Here is a 20,000-nt window from a genome sequence, read left to right as displayed (position 1 = left end):
AAGCGTGAAGGCATGGTGATTTGACAGATAGCCCTGCGTTAGCATTAGTCGCGTTCCTAAATGAATGTGTCCTCCCGTGTGTGTTTGTGTATGTGTGTGTGCTTGCGTGCATGTGTCCCGTCTTGTTAGAGGGTGGGGGTGTGTGTGTGCGCTTGCTTGCTTGCTTGCGTACTTGTGCATGTGCATGTGTGCTGTCTTGTTAGGGTCTCTGATTTAGTTAGAGCACTAATAGGGCTGGGAGCGCAGGACGCACAAGGCTCAGGCTTGTGCCAATGCACCACTACTCTCTCCCTGATCAGAGCACCACATCCACCTTTCTGCTGGTCTCTCTCTCTCTCTCTCTCTCTCTCTCTCTCCAATTGAGAATTTAGTCACTTAGCAGAAGCTCTTAATTCAGAGCAACGCACAGTAAGCAAGGACGACACAAGGTAATAGTTAAACTAACACTATATTCTAACAGTAGAATATACAGAGAAAATCAATAATCTATACATGTTACAAATGTTTTTTTTTTCCAACAACAAAATAGTGCTACAAAATACAACTCCTCAGCGCAATGCAATCATGATGATTTTGATGCGGTTTTGAAACTGCCTGTCTGTCTGTCTGTCTGCCTGCCTGCCTTGTCTGCCTGCCTTGTCTGTCTGTCTGCCTGCCTGCCTGCCTGCCTTGTCTGCCTGCCTTGTCTGTCTGTCTGCCTGCCTGCCTGCCTGCCTGCCTGCCTGCCTGCATGCCTGCCTGCCTGCCTGCCTGCCTGCCTGTCTGTCTGTCTGTCTGTCTGTCTGTCTGTCTGTCTGTCTGTCTGTCTGTCTGTCTGTCTGTCTGTCTGTCTGTCTGTCTGTCTGTCTGTCTGTCTGTCTGTCTGTCTGTCTGTCTGTCTGTCTGTCTGTCTGTCTGTCTGTCTGTCTGTCTGTCTGTCTGTCTGTCTGTCTGTCTGTCTGTCTGTCTGTCTGTCTGTCTGCTGCTGCTGCTACCCTCTCTGTCCTCTGTTGGTGAAATAATGAGAGCAGCAGCAGAGTAGGTGTGTGAAGGGACGGAGCCGATCGATAAGATCTGCTCCGGCAGGCAGAGAGAGAGAGAGAGGGGGGGGGGGGGGGGGGGGGGGGTGTTCAGGGCAAGGAGAGAGAAACCATCACGTTAGAGTTAGGTCAGTGGTTCTCAACCTGGTGAGCAACGAGGGTATTTGCAAGTTGGGCCCCCAAATAATTTCCAGGACACAACAATTACAACATCACTTATCGGTTCATCGCAGCCCGCAAACTGTAAAGTCAAGTAGTTGAGTTAAATGTACATACCATATATTTATACAGTAGTTGAGTTAAATGTACATACCATATATTTATACAGTAGTTGAGTTAAATGTACATACCATATATTTATACAGTAGTTGAGTTAAATGTACATACTGTATATTTGTACAGTTGTACATAACGTATATTTATACAGTAGTTGAGTTAAATGTACATACTGTATATTTTTACAGTTGTACATACAGCACCATATATTTATACAGTAGTTGAATGTACATGGTTGCTCCCCACCACTGGTCCTGTTATAGTTCTGTGCTGAGCCAAGTCCAACAGGAAAGGCTTCAGTGTTTCAATGTCACAGAGCACTAAAGCATAATTAATCACGTGCATTAATTTCAATTAGTTCCATCTTAAACACACCTCCGGTTTGATTTGGCTTCCAGGGATGCGTCCGCATCACTGGAATTGGCATCCCAGACCTGGGGGAGAAAAAAGGAAATAAATATGTTCACTAAAGAGCTTGAGACACGGGGAGACCAACTGAACAAACACTCGGGGGTTTCCAAACCGTTGTGCGTGAGTGTCTTGTAGGGCGTGCGTGACATGAAAAGGTGGTGCTATGGTTTTATTTTAAATTAACATATTATATGGTAAGTATACTGCAGAATATACAGTATGCCATATTCAGGTTCATATATATGTGCATATATGTGGATATATGCTCATACAGTATGTGGATATAGCTAATATATGTCTCTACAGTATATATATAGCTTATGTGACATATGCAGGTGGCCGATTTAGAATAATATGTCACATATGTGTTGCACATATATATATATATATACCGGTATATATGTTCAAATATTGTGGGGGGTGCGTCGGCCAGGTCTGGACGTAACACATATTTTGGGAACCGCTGCGAGTCCAGTCTATAGCAATGAGTACTTTAGAATGTAGAGGTATTTGACACTTTTTTTAACAAAGAAATTATAAGGAGTCCAAAGAGGAGAGATATATATTTTCTTTGCGTGTGTGTGAAGCATGGATAACAGTGAGGGATGGCGTGTATAGATCCTCCCTCCATGGGAGCAAGGTGAGGCAGAGGTTAGTGGGCCTATGATCATTGACTTATAGCAGCAGGGTGCAAAGGAACCAAGGACACTTTACTCATGTGCTGTACTTAAAAATCGTATTATTATTACTGTTTTGTTTTTCCGCGATTCATTCTCACGTGTTCATTTTGTGTCATGTATTTTTAAGTGATGCAACCACTTCCTTAAGTAGCTTTGTGTGTGCCTGCCTGGGTGGGTGTGTGGCTGGCTGGCTGGCTACCTGTGTCTGAGCACAGACATTGCATTTGGTTGGTCTTCAAAACCAAGGCGACTGTGGCTCAAGAGGTAGAGCAGGTCGTCCAATGATCCATGGGTCGGCGGTTCGAATCCCGGCTCCTCCTGTCTACATGTCGAAGTGTCCTTGGGCAAGACACTGAACCCCAAATTGCTCCCGATGTGCTGGTTGGCACCTTGCATGGCTTCCGCCGCAATCGGTGTATGAATGTGTGTGTGAATGTATAATGCACAATCTATGTAAAGCACCTTGGATAAAGGCGCTATATAAATGCACCATTTACCAAGTGTCACTGTTGCGCAGCCTAACACACACATACATATTAACTGCATATATGATGATTTCAGGTGTATCAGTCATAGAGTAATAAAATGATAGAGACTGAAGCGGAGCGATAGCCCCGCCCCCGCTATTCATTTCAGTGGAAGTTGCTCAGTGGTGTTTTGAAGCACCAGGAAGAACCGTGTACTTCCGCATTGGACCACCACAGTTTGGTGGTCAAATGCGGAAGTGCAGCCGAGCGCTCAGTGTTAAAGCCCAGCTGCACGGGGTTTCCTCGTCATGAATCCACGGGTCCGCCTGCAGTTCACGCTCCGACCACTAGGGCCGAGTGCTTCAACACTGGAGAGTACAGTACAGTACAGTAGAGGAACCCCCTGGGTTACCCCCACACATGGTAACTGTCATTTCTCAACCGTTTCGGACGCGGTGTGTCCCGCCGGAACCGGCCCGGCCCCTGGGCGCGTTCCTGGGGGTCTGGAAGTTCTGGGGACCCCCACATGGAGTTGCACCACTTACTTCACACGGGTGTGATTGTTGAAGCACATTGAGTCTGCGCTTGTCGTATGAAATGTATTAAATATTAGACTTGACTTAAGTACCATTTTGAGGTACATCCAATTTCAATATATATATTTTTACTTCTACTCCACTGCATCTCAGTTATTTGAAAACTTTAGTTACTTTGTAGATTTTGTATTATTACAAAACATAAATGAACCACTAAAGCCCTATACTGCAGATGCTATAATACTGTATTATAGCTATATGAAGATAGCCGAACCAAGTTTCTATTTTCAAAGGATATTTTTGATACATTTTATACATTTTCAAACTTGTGAAATGGCACAATTTTCAATTTCCGTACTTGTACTGTTGCTACTGTTAAGTACATTTTCATGCCAATACCTTTTTGCTACCTTTTACTCAAGTGAAACTTTAATGCCGGCCCTACATATTTCTACAGTGCCTTGCGGTGTTGATACTTTTACTTTACTTAATAATCTAAGAAGATCTAGTACTTCTTCCATCATTGACCTGAGCAGTGGGATGGAGAGAGCAGCAGAGACAGGTACATGCTCTCGTTGCCTCCAGGGTCTACTCACGCCTGGAGGGAGGGGAGGGGAGGAGGGGGGGGGGGTAGGACCATATGGGTTCCTGTCAATAACAGCCATGTGCTGTCAGGCATTCAGAACACAGCGATCCATATGCTGCATGAGGCCCACGCTGCATGCGCCACGCTGCGCCGCGCGCTCAGCTGGCACCGCGCACCGCCGCCCGCCCACGTTAATGCTCTGACCTTGAACAGGCCGGGGCTTTTCTTTGTGCCCTGTTTGTTCTTTGGAAAATAAATAAATTCCGTGGTCTTTCTGTCGACCGTGCGTTGCCAAAAGATGATGATGATGATGATAATGATAATAATACGTGCAACTTTTATACGTTTGGTCTGGGGACCATGGGGTCATTGGGGGGCACCAGGGGGTCCCCAGCAAAAGTAGTTAATATAGCATCATTTTAACCACTTTAACCATACTTTGTATGAATATGTATTTTTAAAGCAAACTATTTTAAGTAACACATCTCCTCTTCCGGGGGTCCTCGGCACAAAATAGTGTGCGGGGTGGGTATCTATCTATCTATCTCTCTCTCTCTCTCTCTCTCTCTCTCTCTCTCTCTCTCTCTCTCTCTCTCTCTCTCTCTCTCTCTCTCCCTCTCTCTCTATCTCTCTATCTCTCTCATGTGTATCAGACGTGGCGCTGCAGTTGATGAGCTCATTACTAAAGTGTATATTTGATGAGATTCTTGTCTCATAATGAGAATTATTCATTAGATTCATCGTGTGTGTGTGTGTGTGTGCATGTGCGTGCTTGCGCGCACGTGTGTGTGTGTGTGTGTGTGTGTGTGTGTCCCGCGGCTCCAGATCTCCAGCACAGCGACTCTGGAGGGCAAAGGTCAGCTCAAGTTCACCTCGGGCAAGTGGAGCCCGCATCACAACTGCAGCCAGCTGGCCACCGCCAACGACACGGCCATACGCGGCTGGGACCTGCGCACCATGAGGTGAGCTCTACCGCCAACCCGCTCCACTTTCTCATGTTTAGAGACGTGTGCATTTATACATATCGTTACTGTCGGGGAGAACGCTCTAATCTCCAAGTGGACACTGAAAGTTGTCGTTCTTCTTATAACACTAGGCCTTGAACACTAAACCCGGGTGATCTTCACCTGGACAATTTATGATTTGATTTCCATAATGTTGCTGATTGTTGTTTGTCTGAGGTGGGCGGGTCCTTGGGTAGCGTCATGATGCTCCGTGACATCATAGAAGGTAGAATTACTCTACAGGCTGGGTGTTTAGCCCATTCTGACCTGAGATCAGATTCTAGTTTTCTGAAAAAGCTATGATTCTATGTCTGTTTAAAAAAATAGCAGACCTACAAGTAGATCTGCTATTTTTCAATATCTAAAGCACAACATAATGCTGAATAATGAACCAAAAGGGGTTCCCAACTTCCCGCCCAAAATGGGTTAGTGATGGAGGGTACATAGAAAATCCCACGGGAAGTTTATATTATTTTATTACTGGACCATTCTCACGTGTCCCAGGAATATTCCTTTTAAATTATACCCACATTGTTCACACACACACTCAACCACTTTCACTTTGAAAACGTGGCAGTGATAGCCGATCTACAAGCTCATAACACATGTTTGTGCTACTTTTGTGTGACACTCTTGTACAACAAAGTAAACGGAAGAAGTTCATTCTGCCCGACAGCGATGATAGTGTCATGCACTAGGGGATGCATGGCAAAACAGGGAGTCCACACAAGAGCATAAACGTTTTGTAATGATATTTATTATAATAAGATAATTAAAGAATAGCAAATAATGAAGTGTGGGATGTGAGGATATCAGTTATCAGTAGTGTCTGCAGTGTATGGATGTGTGGAGAGTGGTGGGTGCGTGTTGTATTAGTTGGTGCAAAACATAACTCAAACAAAAGGTCGGTTAGGCCCTTGAGCCAGGTGGCAACCTGTAACAGGTCCTGCTTGCAGGGAGGACAGAGAGAGACTGAGCTCAGCCAGGAGAGCTCCCTATATAGTGCCCTAAGCTCCGCCCACCTCAGGTGAGCATTAATTGGGCTGACGGCCTGCTCCACTCTGCCAACACAGAGGTTGCTGGCTAGCCTACAGTGAGGCAGAGGGGGCAGGGCCGTCACAATAGCGATGAGATGGACAGATGCCATTTGACAAAAAAATCAACAATAATAATATAGTATATTTAGAAACACAAATATCCCATTTCGAACCTGTTGCACCTACATATACATATTTCAAGCCGGGTGTAATTTTTGTTGATATAATAGCAACATTAATGTTTTTATTTGTTTTCAGTTTTTGGTCAGGATTTAGAAGGCCTTTTTGTCATTTTTAGATCCAAATCAGGTCCACGTTGGATATTTTAAGATTTTTCAAGTACCGTAATACTTTTTTAAGTAGGTCGGAGAGGCTTATTCTCTGCGTTATAGCCAGAGCACGGGAGTCTATCCCCGTTTGACAAGCCGCGAGATACAGTGGAAACGCCTGGGAAATGGATTGCTGAGATGGAGCTTAACACCAACTGTACCATCGGGTCACAGTACACAGCACCCAAGCCATGCTACTCATGCGCTGAGTTGCCAGTGCCCGGGATCGAACCCGTTACCTTGTGTTCGAAAGGCGCGTGCCCTCTTCACTATTTCCCCTGTTGTTTGTTGGATTCCTGCCAAATCGCTCTGATCTCGCACGTACAGTAAGTCTCCCTGGATACGAGCGCCTGAACGATTAAACCGGGAATTGTTGACTTTGTGCGAAGGTTGTCAAAAGTGAGTTTTAATCGCCATTATCGGAAAGGTTCATTATTGGTGCTGATGTAATCTGCAGGGGGGGGGGGGGGGGGGCAGGTCAAGCTTTTAATGTCAAACAAAAGACAAATAATTAGTCAGTATTGTTAACTCACACTTGAGTCTGTGATTTGAATGAATGGATGGATGGATTGCATTTGTATAGCGCAAAGCGCTTTACTATGGTTCAGTCATTTATTACATTCAGAGGTGAAGCAGCGAACCGTCAACGTCCTCACTTCCCACATGCACGCAGCAATGGTGGCGAGCTCACACCGATCGACTCATTGGAGGCAATGTGGGGGTTCAGTGTCTTGCCCAAGGTCACTTCGACATTATAGACGGGAGGAGCCGGGATTTGAACCCCCACCGACCCGCGGATCATTGGACGACCTGCTCTACCTCCTGAGCCGCAGCCGCCCCAGTCATGTTTTATATACCCGGTGTATACGGTATCGATTTCCATACGTATAATGTAAAGCAGTACTCAAATGCAGTGCTTCTCAAAGTGGGTCCATCGCTACTGTAGATCATTCAAAGAGCCATTGTGACGTGACGGCCCTTCCTGCATCCGCCATGCGGTTCACAGGTCTAATTAAAAGCGTTGCATACCTTTAGTTTTCTCCAACACGAAGGTGGAGTGCAACGAGACAGACACACTGGCTTAATGGACCCGTTCGACGTGGCCAGTGTGTACAAGCACAGTAACACCTGACCTTATGACCTGTGTGCGTGTGTGTGTGTGTGTGTGTGTGTGTGTGTGTGTGTGCGCGTGTGCGCGCGTATCTGTGACTATATTATACTGGTAATAATGTGTGCATGCGCTAATATAGTGCGTGTGTGTGCATATGCATACAAATGCTTGTGTGTGCAGGTTTCCGCATCTGTGTGTGTGTGTGTGTGTGTGTGTGTGTGTGTGTGTGTGTGTTTGTGTGTGTGTGTGGGCTCTGCTACAGGAATAATAATCACCTTGCTATCGATCGCTATGATAACGGCAAAGTGCCAGCGAGATTGAGAGAGGGGAGGTGTGTGAGCGGCACGTGTGTGTGTGTGCATGTGCACGTATGCGTGTGTGTGCGTGCGTGAGGGAGGGAGGGAGATAGGCAGAGAGAGGTGTGAAAATACGCTTGGATGCCGGAGATATGAGCCTAGATGAAGATCAGATGAAATACTGCTATCACCCCCCCCCCCCTCTAGAAGCAATATGGTTCAAAGGGTCGAAGACATATTATGTAATGTTTGCCCTGTATTTACATACCAAAACAACATATAAATGTTTTCTTTTTTTACCCATCATTTCCCTCTATACTGTATAGCAGCGGGCATCAGCCACTAGAGCATTGTGGCAGAGATTAAAATAGGGTGCATTTTGCATCCCATAATGCAGTTTATAGTTAAGGGATGCAAAAACAACGACCTCTGCATCCACAGGGTGCACGACTGTACTGTTTTTTATTCTAGTTTATTTTGCTAGCTTTAGTTTTAATATGAAAGTAGACGGCACCCGGGAGCAGTATGGGTTGGCGCCCCAGCCTGTGTCTTCCGTGAGGAAGAAGCCCAACAAACCCACGGTGAGGCCTTTAGGAGGGCCATTCAAGCCTCAAGCGGAGCCTGCGGCACCACCAAGGGCAAGGTGGAGCCTGCGGAACCGTTGCGGCTTGAGAATCCACCATTCCTGAATAAAGTGCCTGGTGCTGGGAGTCTGGTGCAACGCACAGGGCCTGACCTGGTGAGAGCAGGAGTGGACCTGGTGAGACGTAGGAGGGGCCCGGACAGGAGTCAACCCACAGAGCCTAGTCCTTCCACGCGCCAGAATGGTACCTCCCAGTCCCGGCAGAGTAGTTCAGGAGGAACGGATTGTGTGGCCCTGGTTTTTCCCTAATGGGACTGATCGAGGGTGCTACTGGGACGTAAGTCGGGACTTGATCACCCCGGCTGGGTCACCTGAGTGAGGGGTATGATGTTGGGAGACCCGAAACCCTGATGACCTTGGGATACATGACTGAGGATACGTCCCAGGTGCATCCATGTATTTATGTATTTTGTTATTCTGGTGGTCCTTAGTATAAAATTGTTTGAGAACCACTAACATATAGAAACATAAGTTTGTCAGAAAACTGTCTAGAAGAAATTTTCATCAACCTTATAGGTCTTAATTGGTTCTAAGTTCTAACGTAAATCTACGAAAACACCACTCACTGCAATGTTGTACCACCAGAGGGGGCTTAGGGAGAGTCCAAATACATTTTGTAAGGGTATTTTTTTATGTGGTTGCAAGAAATCCGTTGTCACCATTATCACCTACTTACTGCGAGAGTGAGGTCTAGCCAACCCCAACTTGGGATTCCTGGATCGCTGCCCTCCACAATTTCCTAACTAACATCAGGGTCTTGAGCTCTTCTGCAGTGTTGTTAGACACGCTGTCGCGCCGCATCACGTCTACATAGGTGGTACGCTTCTTTCCCCTCCTGGTTTCTCCCTGGGTTGGCTCGCATACAGTCAATGTACTTGCCTCTAGTTCTGGGTGCCTGACGCAGTGCCCTGCCAGCCTCATCTTTTTTCTCTCTGACTCTGAATCTACAAAGTAACTAGTAGCCTAATGAAGTTTTAAAATAAATGATGTAAAAGTGCAATATTTGGATCTGAGATCTGGTGGAGTAGGAGTAAAAGTATTGGAAATACTCAAGTAAAGTACAAATGCCTCAAGTAAATGTCCTTAGTTACTTTACACCACTGCGAATTTAGGCTAGGAATGAACCCTTTTTTGTACCCTCTCAGAGTTACGTGAACACAATGCGTTCTACTGCAGTCACCGCATTGCTTTCCTGTCATTGTTCAGATGTGCAGTACAGTACACTGCATCGGCTGTATAGCTGGATGTCTTTAGATTCCTGTGTGTGTGTGTGTGTGTGTGTGTGTGTGTGTGTGTGTGTGTGTGTGTGTGGATGTTCATATATGGGGACAGAGTATAAGAGAAGAGTGTGAATGCAAAATGGTTGCGAGTGGAAGGTGTGAGTGTGAATGAGCTCAGTGAGTCATTGTTTGTTTGTCTATATGTATGTGTGTGGCGCGTGCGTGTGTGTGCGTGCGTGCGCAGTTGGTATGGCAGCTGTGTGATGGCAGCCTCTCAGCACGGTCCAATGGCTCCTCAGATGACCTCTGAGGTGTCTCCCTGGCCCACACACGCACACACACACCCACATGCAATGCCTCCTTTCCTCGCTTCTTCTCCTTTCCTTTTCTCCTCGCCTTTTCCTTTTCTTGGCTCAGTTCCTTCCCAATCTGCTTCCTAGCTCTCCCCCCCCCCCCCCCCCACCCTCACCTCACCCCTCCCCTCCATAGACTCAGAGCTTGTCACACAGCGAGGCAGCCCAAACAAGCGTGCCCTGGTCAAGAACAAGGACAGCGGGGGAGGGAGGGAGGGAGGGAGGCAGAGAGAGCATGTGAGCACACAGCACCACACACCGCCTCTCCTCTCCTCTAGCTAGTTATCCAACACCCTGGAGAATACCGTCACTGTGTTGGGGCAGAAAACCTCTCATCTGCACATTCCAACTGTGTGTTTCTTTCGTAAATCACCGCGCTTGTACTCAATCACGCCACAGCGTCACGCGAAAGCATCACAAGTATAGCAGATCCGCTTCTGATCTTGCGGATCTGCTTCTTCTGATGCTTTTGAATTTGAATCCTGAAGAGTGACCGTTTCTGGACATTATGAGGTTTCCACCCATGTCCGTATGTCGGTCCGTTGGTGTCTATAATCTGCATCCTGGTTTGGAGTCATGTTAGCGTCTTATCTACTGCAGGCTTTTGTGTAGCGCCCCAGACAGTTTTTTAGCAAGTTAACTGCCACCGGGTGGCCATAGAGGGTATAGTTACTTTAATTTCCGTTTTCCCCCGCTCGCAGACCGCCATTGTAGGGAACAGCTTATGTTAGCAATACTGTAGCTCACTATGTTTATGTTTTGCCAGAAGCGTTCATATTTCGATCGCGATGCGATGAGATATCACAAATCAGATCCAAATCACTACAGACAGTGCTCGTAGTTTCAGAGAAAAGAGCCAAAGAAGATCCTACTTTGAATGGGACCCTATGGGAAGCACGCACACATTTCCTGGTGCTGGGCCGGGGGTATATGCAAGGGGTTGCCTGGCAACCGGTCCAGTGTTAAAAGTTGATTTTCAGCTAAACCGTTTCATATCGATAAAGTGGAATACTCGGTCAAATGCAAGTTCCTTGATTCACTATATATATATTTTTTTGTCATCAAAGATTTAATGATTTTAAATAAAGCATACAAAATTCACATGACTTACACAAAAGAAAAAGACAAGAAAAAACAAACAAAAAACAAAACACACCTAGCAGTCAAAAAAAAGAAAACCCCTGGACAACACCCCTCCACACTCTGTTGTTGACACTCGTGGTTATATCATATGTAATGTACAAATACAAAATGTTACAACAATCCTTTGATATATAAATAAAAGTATAGTCCCATATCTCATGGAACTTCCCTTTGACGTTATTCCTCCTGGCAATTGAGTATTCAAAGGATGCCGTTTCAGTCATAAGTTGGGTCCAGTCTGTGATCTCTGGCGTAGCAGAGCTCTTCCAGTTTCTCAGTATCAACCTAGCTGCAGTAATAAGGCCTGCAGTCACCAATGCATGTTGTGCCTGTGTCAAACCCATTGTAACTTCAAAGCATGTTGGATTCAATGAAAACAGCCCTCCTTGGTTCTGGTGACTGATATCGTCTGGCGCCGTGTTTTTCCCATTAGCCTACTTTTGTTTTTCTTTTCTTTTTTTGGCGGAATATATAATGAAATAAATATAATATTGATATATATTATAATATATAAATAAATTAAAAATAAATAAATAATAATAATTGGATAAAACACGGCCCCCTAGAAGGACAATATGATGAGTCAGCCAAACAAAGGACGGGTGTTTTCGATGAATCTATCACAATTAAAATGGAGTTCCAATGGCAAGGGGAACGTGATTTATATGAACGTCAAATATCTCAATATTGAATCAAGCAACGTGCAACGTCACTCGGGTGCCCACAAAAGTCAGAGTAGACGCTGAAATGATGAAGTGAACTGAACTCCAACGAGTCGAAATGGAACCCAATGGACCCACAAGCAAGCAGGTCCATTTGGTTCCATTGAGAACACTGAGGAATGAGGATAATTTACCGTGTGCAGAAATGAAGCTGTATTATTTAACATGATATGGATCGTGTTCTATTTTTTGCTTAATGGAATTTTGCAGCATTATATATATAAATCACGGGAGTACTCGGCTCTGGTATCTCGACAGACCACATGCTGTGTATGAAATGGGCTTTTGTATTATTGTTGCTGCATGTAAAGTGGAAACCTTGTAAGTCCAAAATTGTAAAAAAAAAAAACATTAGCCGATCTACAAGCTCAAAGCGTGCTGCGACGCGCTGTGAGCTTGTAAATCTGCTATTTTCACTACTTTCACGCGGACACTCTTGTACGATGAGGCGGGGTGTTAATTTACGCAAAGAAAACAAAAGTTAAAATGTGGAGATTCGAGGTTTCCCGCCTGACCGCGGCGATACGCTGCTTCCGATTGGTTTGTGAGGTTTGCGATTTGGGACGTATAATTTGTATGTTCTCCAAAGGTCATGTGCTTTACGTACCATAGGTCACGGAGACGCGCAGCTGAAGAGACCTTTGCAGCTGTGGCTTGACGAGGGCCAATTAGCCTACGTGTTTACAGCCAACACTATGCAATCCCGATCCTTCATTTAACTCTGAAGAGGGTACAAATGAGGCCAAATGGATATTTTTGTCTCGGTCGTTCATTTACAAATGGATACATTTTACTGTGATTAGCCTTAATAATCCTCTCACGAGGGCAGATAATGATGCATCTTTTATTATGTATAGCTGGAAGGTTAATATAAAAAATCGTCCAAAAAAGGCTGGGTACTCTACTGAACTCTACTATGGGTATATTTTGTGTTGAAAAATCATCCAATTAATTAACATAGGGGCACTCCACGTCGCTATTCTGCAAAATGTGTTAACAGGCCGCGCCATATACTGTACACAGCATCATATTTGAAAACTTTAAACTGTACTGTAAAAGTTGACAGGGATATTTTATTTTGGTTTCAAACAAAACACGCTTTCTTAGCTTAAAGCTCTATATATTCATTCAACAATCATTGCTATAGAGTGTTTGTTCAGTGACAGTGTTAAATAGCTCTATAGTCTGATAATAATAATACAAATAAAGGTCCGGAGAGCACTTGCCAAGCAATGCATGAATGAATATAGAGCTACGTAACAAACTGCTTAGCTACATTAACAAACAAATATCACTTACGGTGCGTTCACACGGGCTGATGCAAAGATACAGTCTACACGAAGATGCAAAGATGCAGCCGAGCCGACGTTCGTAGCTGCTGCAAAAGCTACAAAGCTGCAAAAGTAACTGGCTTCACCTTCAGCTATACAAAGATGCAAAGCTACAAATATGCTGTTTAGCTTTGCATCTTTGTATCTTTTGCATCTGGCCGTGTGAACGCAGCATTACTCTACCTTTTTAAAGCCATATAGAGACTGTACAGCGGAACGCCCCTAAAAGACCTCTGAGTAGTGCTGCGTGATTCTTCATTTTCCACCCACAAGAATTGAGATCACGATTCTCATTTCTTCCAAGAAAAGATGTATTGTCTTTATTCTGTAGTTGAATATTACTACACTCTCTACACACAATGTGTCACATGGAGCCATAGCTACTGTGGCTTTAAACGGACAACATCAAAGTGCTCGACTTAAACCTCTCTTAAAGTCTCTCTCTTGTAGCAAAAAACACAAGGGTAACTTAAAATGAATTGGACAGTCACTTAGAAATGAGATTGCACAGGTATGTCCGAAACTAGATCTCCACCTTTTTTCGATGAATTGTGCAGCACTACCTCTGAGAGTGCTTTTTTTCCTTTTATTAGAGTTAAATGGAGTTAAATCAACCCTCAGGATTTGGCTGTTTGGTCGTGTTTGCATTCTCGTCCCTCCAAAACAAGAAAGCATAAATTGTCCCAACGTTCTTTCACAACGTCCTGATGTGTTTGTATAGGATATTAATGGAATAACTGCGTTGTGCTAGTGAGTGTATACAGTACACTGAGTACAGTAAGGCGTTCACTGGTGCACTGGGTGCTTTGAGACCTTGATTAGTCTTGCAGTAGTACTGGGCACTCGAGCTGTGTGTGTGTGTGTGTGTGTGTGTGTGTGTGTGTGTGTGTGTGTGTGTGTGTGTGTGTGTGCGTGTGCGCGTGTGTGCGTGTGCGAGATGTCACTAGTCTGTTCTTATAGTGTTTCATCCCCAAATTCCTGTTTACACTAACAGACCACATTATGGGAGAAATACACACGCACGTACACACGTACACACGAACACATACACACACACACCAACCCACCCATGGAATGAAGCGTGCAGAGGCTGTCAAGCCTGCGGCCGTACCATGCACTGCAGGGTGCATACTGAAAAGCAGTGCTGTGCTGCAGTGAAGCATGGCTCCACAACACCTCCCCTGGTGTGTGTGCTTGCGTGCGTGCGTGTGTGCGTGCGTGCGTGCGTGCCTGTGTTTTCCCCTTGCATTATTAGTGAGGGTCTAATGTCCCCAGTATAGTAGAATTTGAGAAATGTCCGTGGTCCTCACATGGAGGTGAAAAAGGGGGAAATAAAAACCTAAAAACATTCAGATTAGACATTTGGAGGTTAAGTTAAGGGTTTGGGGTTAGAGTCTTTATACTTGACCTTGTTCTGCTGCTTCCAATGCCGTCCTAAAATGTTGATGTTCTATCTAGCAAGTATAGTTATGCATACATCAGTGTGCCGTGCGTGCGTGCGTGATACAGTGAAAGCAGATGGAAAGGGGAGCAGAGAAGTGGTGATTGATAGCGGTGCTGTTTGGCCCCTTCAGAGCCCAGGTTAAGAGCCAGCTGTCTTCCTCTTACACAGACTGACTGTCTGTCAGAAAGCCCTCAACCAGGCAGACAGCAGACCCTCTTCTATTCTGTATGTAACCACCACCCCGTAAAATCCTGAGCAAGGGTCTGATTGGTTACATTTTGTACAACTCTCAGGGTTACAAATAGATACCGAAAACTGAGGATATCAAATGGACCTGTAAGGCAGTGGTTCTCAAACCTTTTTATGTCGAGGACCCAGAAAATGATATTTGTATTTGGCTGAGAACCCCCATCTGAAAATGTGTATTGCTAGCTACATAGGGAAAGATTTTGAGGTAAAAAATTATGTTTTGCCAATCGGGAGAGAATATGCATTCTTCAGTTTCATTTTTTATATAGTGTTCCAATTTTGTCTGCTCGTTTCTTTGTGTCCTCACTTCCAGTTTCACTTGATCACTACTGATCTGTATCCTGTGTGATTTCTCTTTTCCTGATTGGATAAAATTGGTATCCTGACCTGAAAGAGTCTCCTTTTACTGAACACTCTATACTAGTACTATCAGAACATAGAGCTATTTAACACTTATTTTAATCAAAGAAAATCACCTGGCCTACCTTAATGTCATATTATCATTATAATCTTAGTGTTTCTGTAATTACCGTTTGGTACACTCAAAGGTAACCAAACGCATACAAAGATGACACTGATGATTGTATGGAGTGTTCTCTGATGCTACAGGGTACCCAAGGTAAACCATTATGCAAAAAAAGAAGGAAAAAAAAGAAGTTCCCCATATTTTTTCTTCTTCACATATTCAAATATGCCGCCATTATGCAAACGTGTTATAGCTATTAGGGGTATCGTATTTCAAATTCAAATACAGGGCCATTATGCAAAAAAGGTGTCGACTGTTATCTGCTGTAATTTCTTTCCCCGTTTGGGAATAGTAATATCCACATAGTATATATGCAGACTTGTTGATTTAACCCATTCTGACCGGGCACCCATTTTGGTGTTAGCATCATGTTATGCTTTATCTATTGAAAAATAGCAGATCTACATGCTCATATCGCGCCACCGAGTGGCGCGATACGAGCTTGTAGGTCTGCTATTTTTGAAAAATCGAAGAGCGACTGACATTTTTAGAATCTGATCTCAGGTCAGAATGGGTTCATCAGACCAGTGTGTGTCCGGCGGAAACCTCGTATGAATCTGATCTCAGGTCAGAATGGTTTAAGGGCAGGCTGACCTTTCTTAACCCCCGAGACCGTCAAGAACATCCATCTTAGGTAACCTTTTCACGCTGCCGCCGCCGCCAGACGTCACAATAACCTCCATAACGGAAAAGATAAGGAAAATCGCCAAGGATTTGCATTCATTTTTTCCCTGTTTACGAATGAACGACAAATATGCGATCGACTTTAAGACCTGGAACGCATCTGTGTCACCGCTTAGTGCTTAACCACTTTATTATTTTAAACGTTAGCTATTTAGTAGATCTGCTGCTACTTTTGAAAAATCGTCAAAAGGTGTCCAATTATTTGAATATATTCAGTATATTCATTCACAGCGAACGTTTTTAACTAAAATATTTGCTTCTGAGGGGGGTCTCTAGAACAAAATATTTTGAGAATGGGGTCTGCTTCCAAGTATATATCATTCTGGGGGTCCTTGACATTTAAAAGTTTGAGAACCTATCTTTATGTCTTTATGTGCATCGCTGCGTAAAATGCGATATTTTGGGCTTGATTAGAGCTTAATTTTACGTAGTTCAACGATCGCTTAGCATCCCGGACATCTGATAGTGCTGCACAGTCCAATGCTAGTACCGGATGTTATTGTTAGTTAAACCGGAAGTGACATCGCCAGATTTGCTCTATTTGGTCAAAATCGGCATAATGGTGATGTTACCGCCACCATCAGGACTGGGTACAATTTACAATTTAGGCATTTAGCAGACGCTCTTGATCCAGAGCGACTTACATTTAAGCAAAAACTAAAAGCATGGCATACATCACATATATCAAAAGTAGTTATCATGAATCATGTATAAACTAAGAACGTAACGGTGGAGTATCTGTCAACTATACATACTATACTATATTATATATTATACAATATACATGTGTACTATAAAGTGCTATGACTACATGAAATGCAATTCTAGTGCTGTCTACGTAACGAGCTATAAGTCTAAATAAAAAATAACAATGCTAACCTAAGTCTACTATCTGAGTCTACATAAAGTGCTATCTAAAGGGCTAGGCTAGGGCATGGGTATTACTATATGATTGCCATGTGAGAATGAGATGTATTGTGTATATCACAGATTTTTCTATTGGCAGGCAGAAGGCACAATCCACTGTTAATTAGGCTGGCCATAAGCCAGTTAATGGCTTAAGTGGTTATTATGGGCTATTTCTATCCTCAAGTTCAATTTAAGGAATTGTTCACCCCAAAAAATGTATTACCCCATGAAGCCTTGAATTCATGGATTTGTATTTCCATTCCTGCGCCAATTATCTTATATTTGGCTAATTTAACTTAACAGGAGGCCAATATTAACAAGAGCAAAACTATATTTAAAACATTCTCTGTGAAACCTGGATCAACAGCATACCTCCCAGTGAGTTGTTTTATTAGTTGATACAATTGTATTTTATATAGTTTTGCCTTGGTCTCCTCCTGAGTCATCAAACATTGGATTATTGGCTCATGCAGCAATGCAAGAAAAGCCAAAAAGAATATCCTTGTATTCAAGGCTTCGTACTTCATAGGGCGAGTGAGTGATTCCTGACTCCCTGCCCTGCTTCCTATCTACTGAAGTGATTGTATTTAGATGTGTGTACATTTACTCTAGTACACACACCAGACAGTGGCCTTGTGGTTAGAGTGTCCGCCCTGAAACTGGGAGGTCGAGGTTCGATCCCCGGCCGGGTCATACCAAAGACTGTAAAAATGGGACCAAATGCTTCCCTGCTTGGCACTCGGCATCAAAGGGTTGGATTGGGGGTTCCAATTTACTAATCAAATGATTCCCGAGCGCGGCACGGCTGCAGCTCACCGCTCCTTGGCTGCGGATCACCCACAAGAGATAGGTGAAATGCGGAGAACAAATTTCACTGCTGTGTGACAAATCGTATGACTTTCACTTTTGACTGTACAATAGAGCACATATCAATACGATTGTGACAAAGAAATTGTCAGTATTGGCTCCAATTTCGTCTCTGTTCGGGTTGAAACCTCATACTGTATGTCCGAAACGGTTTCTTTTCAGGATTCAAATTCAAAATGATCAAAAGTAGCAGCTCTACAAGCTCAAAATGCGTCGCTTGTGGATCTCCTACTTTTGATGCTTTTGTGTGACACTGTAGTATGATCATGTAGGGCGTTAATTTAAGAAAAATCACGGAACGATAAAAATGGAGATAAGAGGTTTGTGCCTACTGCCTGCCAGCAACGAGTTAAAGTTAGTTTTACTTTACAGTAAACAGTACAGTACAGTACAGTATTTCCATTTTACTCCACTGCATCTCAGAGGCACATTTTGGACTTTTTTGTTTTGCCTACTCCACTACAATCTGACGGCTTACTAGTTAGCAGATTTAGATTATTATTACAAAACATACATTAACTGATAAATGATGTTGCATTATCGTAAAGTTAAGCTACCCAGCAGCGCATAAAGCCATTAAAACCAGTCCCACCTTCATACCAGCTGCAGCATTAAAGCGATGGACACCCGTTAATGCATTGCTAATTACAAAATCCAACGATGAGTGTGGAATGAGCCTTTCTGCATGATGATACAGTACGTCTGCTACTGTAAACACCTTCTGATGCCAATACTTTTGTCGACCTTTCACTCGGATCAAATTTCGATTTGCAGGACTACATTGTGGTATGGCTGCTTTTTTTTTTTTTTTTAAGATATTTTTTTTGCGGCTTACGCCTTTTATTGATTTTTTAAGGGACAGATAGTAGGCTGACAGGAAACGGGAGAGAGATGGGGGGATGACATGCGGTAAAGGCCGTGTCGGGTTCGGGAGTCTAACCCGCGGCACACCGCGACTGGATCACCAGTCCGGTGCCCAGACCGTTACGCTACGGCCTGGGCCGGTATGGCTGCTTTTGTTCAAGTTCAGTCAGATAACTCACAAATGGATTTAACCAATATTTATTATAGAATGAGAATACAAGTGTGCATATAATATTTTATCTTGGCGTTTGGCTCTGCTACATTTTTCTTCCTGCTCGGCACAATTAAACACCATCATTAAACATTAAGAGCAGGGAGATATATATACAATAACAACCCCCCCATGCTGGGAACAGTCAAACCAGAGCCTATACCGGTGGTGGTGGGAGCAAACATCACATAACAAAAACCAGGAACCATAATATGCAGAAGGGTGCAGTCTAGGTGAGCTTAAATACCCCGCCCAATTCGTCAGCTGACATCAGCGAATGATATGTGGGTCTTGCAAACACTGAGGCTTCGTACACACATAAAGAACAAATGCTCTGTGCTCTGCCTGTGTTTCAATGCTTTTCCAATGGCAGTGATGTGGTTTGACCAAACACTTGTGTTTGATTGCCCCCCTCCCCCCCAATCTGATTGGCAGGCAGATCACAGCACGTGTTATTTATGTGTGTATGAAGCAGGGGGGCAGTCAGACATATATTTTGTTGAGCCACTAAGGAAATCGGGACTTCCTGAAAGTTCATATAATGGCCTGTTGTGGCGCTGTCAGCTCCATAGAGTACCATGTATTTGGGCCCAACTTCACCTAGACTGTATTACCTTAATAAATATGTTTGGTCATGAATACTTTCTGCTTCCAGTCGCTAGTTTAAAGTCTCATTTCTCATGTCATAATATTCTTTTTGGAAAACTATGGTCCCATTTATTAAAAAAATTACCATAAAGTCGCGTATGTTCTGAGGGGCGTGGCTACCGTTACAGTCTATGAACGGGAGCCACCCCCCGTTCGAGTCAAAATAAAAACCAACTAAGAAGAAGGGGGGAAGTCCCGCCTCGTTGTCTGGGCCAGCCAATGGCCAGCTGGGCCCAAACGGATCTACAAAGATGGCTACTTACAGTTCAAGGACTGACAGGCTTCATTTTACGTCCATATAAGCCCCGGAGAACGCTTTGTCCATATTTTTTACAGTCTATGGTATGAAGCCTGAATACACCCACATAGTAATGCAGCATAATATTAACCCCTCGAGTAATGTATGCACCCTTGAGCACAGCATGAAGCCGCTC

General features: G+C 44.0%; 1 protein-coding gene across 1 annotated transcript in view; it reads left to right on the top strand.

Annotated features, from left to right (window-relative positions):
* eipr1 (EARP complex and GARP complex interacting protein 1) overlaps nt 1-20,000 on the top strand; it is an 83,850-nt gene that overhangs the window by 45,705 nt on the left and 18,145 nt on the right. The window contains 1 exon segment of the mRNA XM_083791823.1: nt 4,801-4,937. Coding sequence (XP_083647949.1) covers nt 4,801-4,937 — 137 coding nt within the window.

The sequence above is a fragment of the Protomyctophum parallelum genome, assembly GCF_964188405.1.
Source record: "Protomyctophum parallelum genome assembly, chromosome: 20".
Classification (NCBI taxonomy): domain Eukaryota; kingdom Metazoa; phylum Chordata; class Actinopteri; order Myctophiformes; family Myctophidae; genus Protomyctophum; species Protomyctophum parallelum.
Note: the sequence above shows the minus strand (reverse complement) of the source record. Positions and strands in the feature narration are given on the sequence as shown.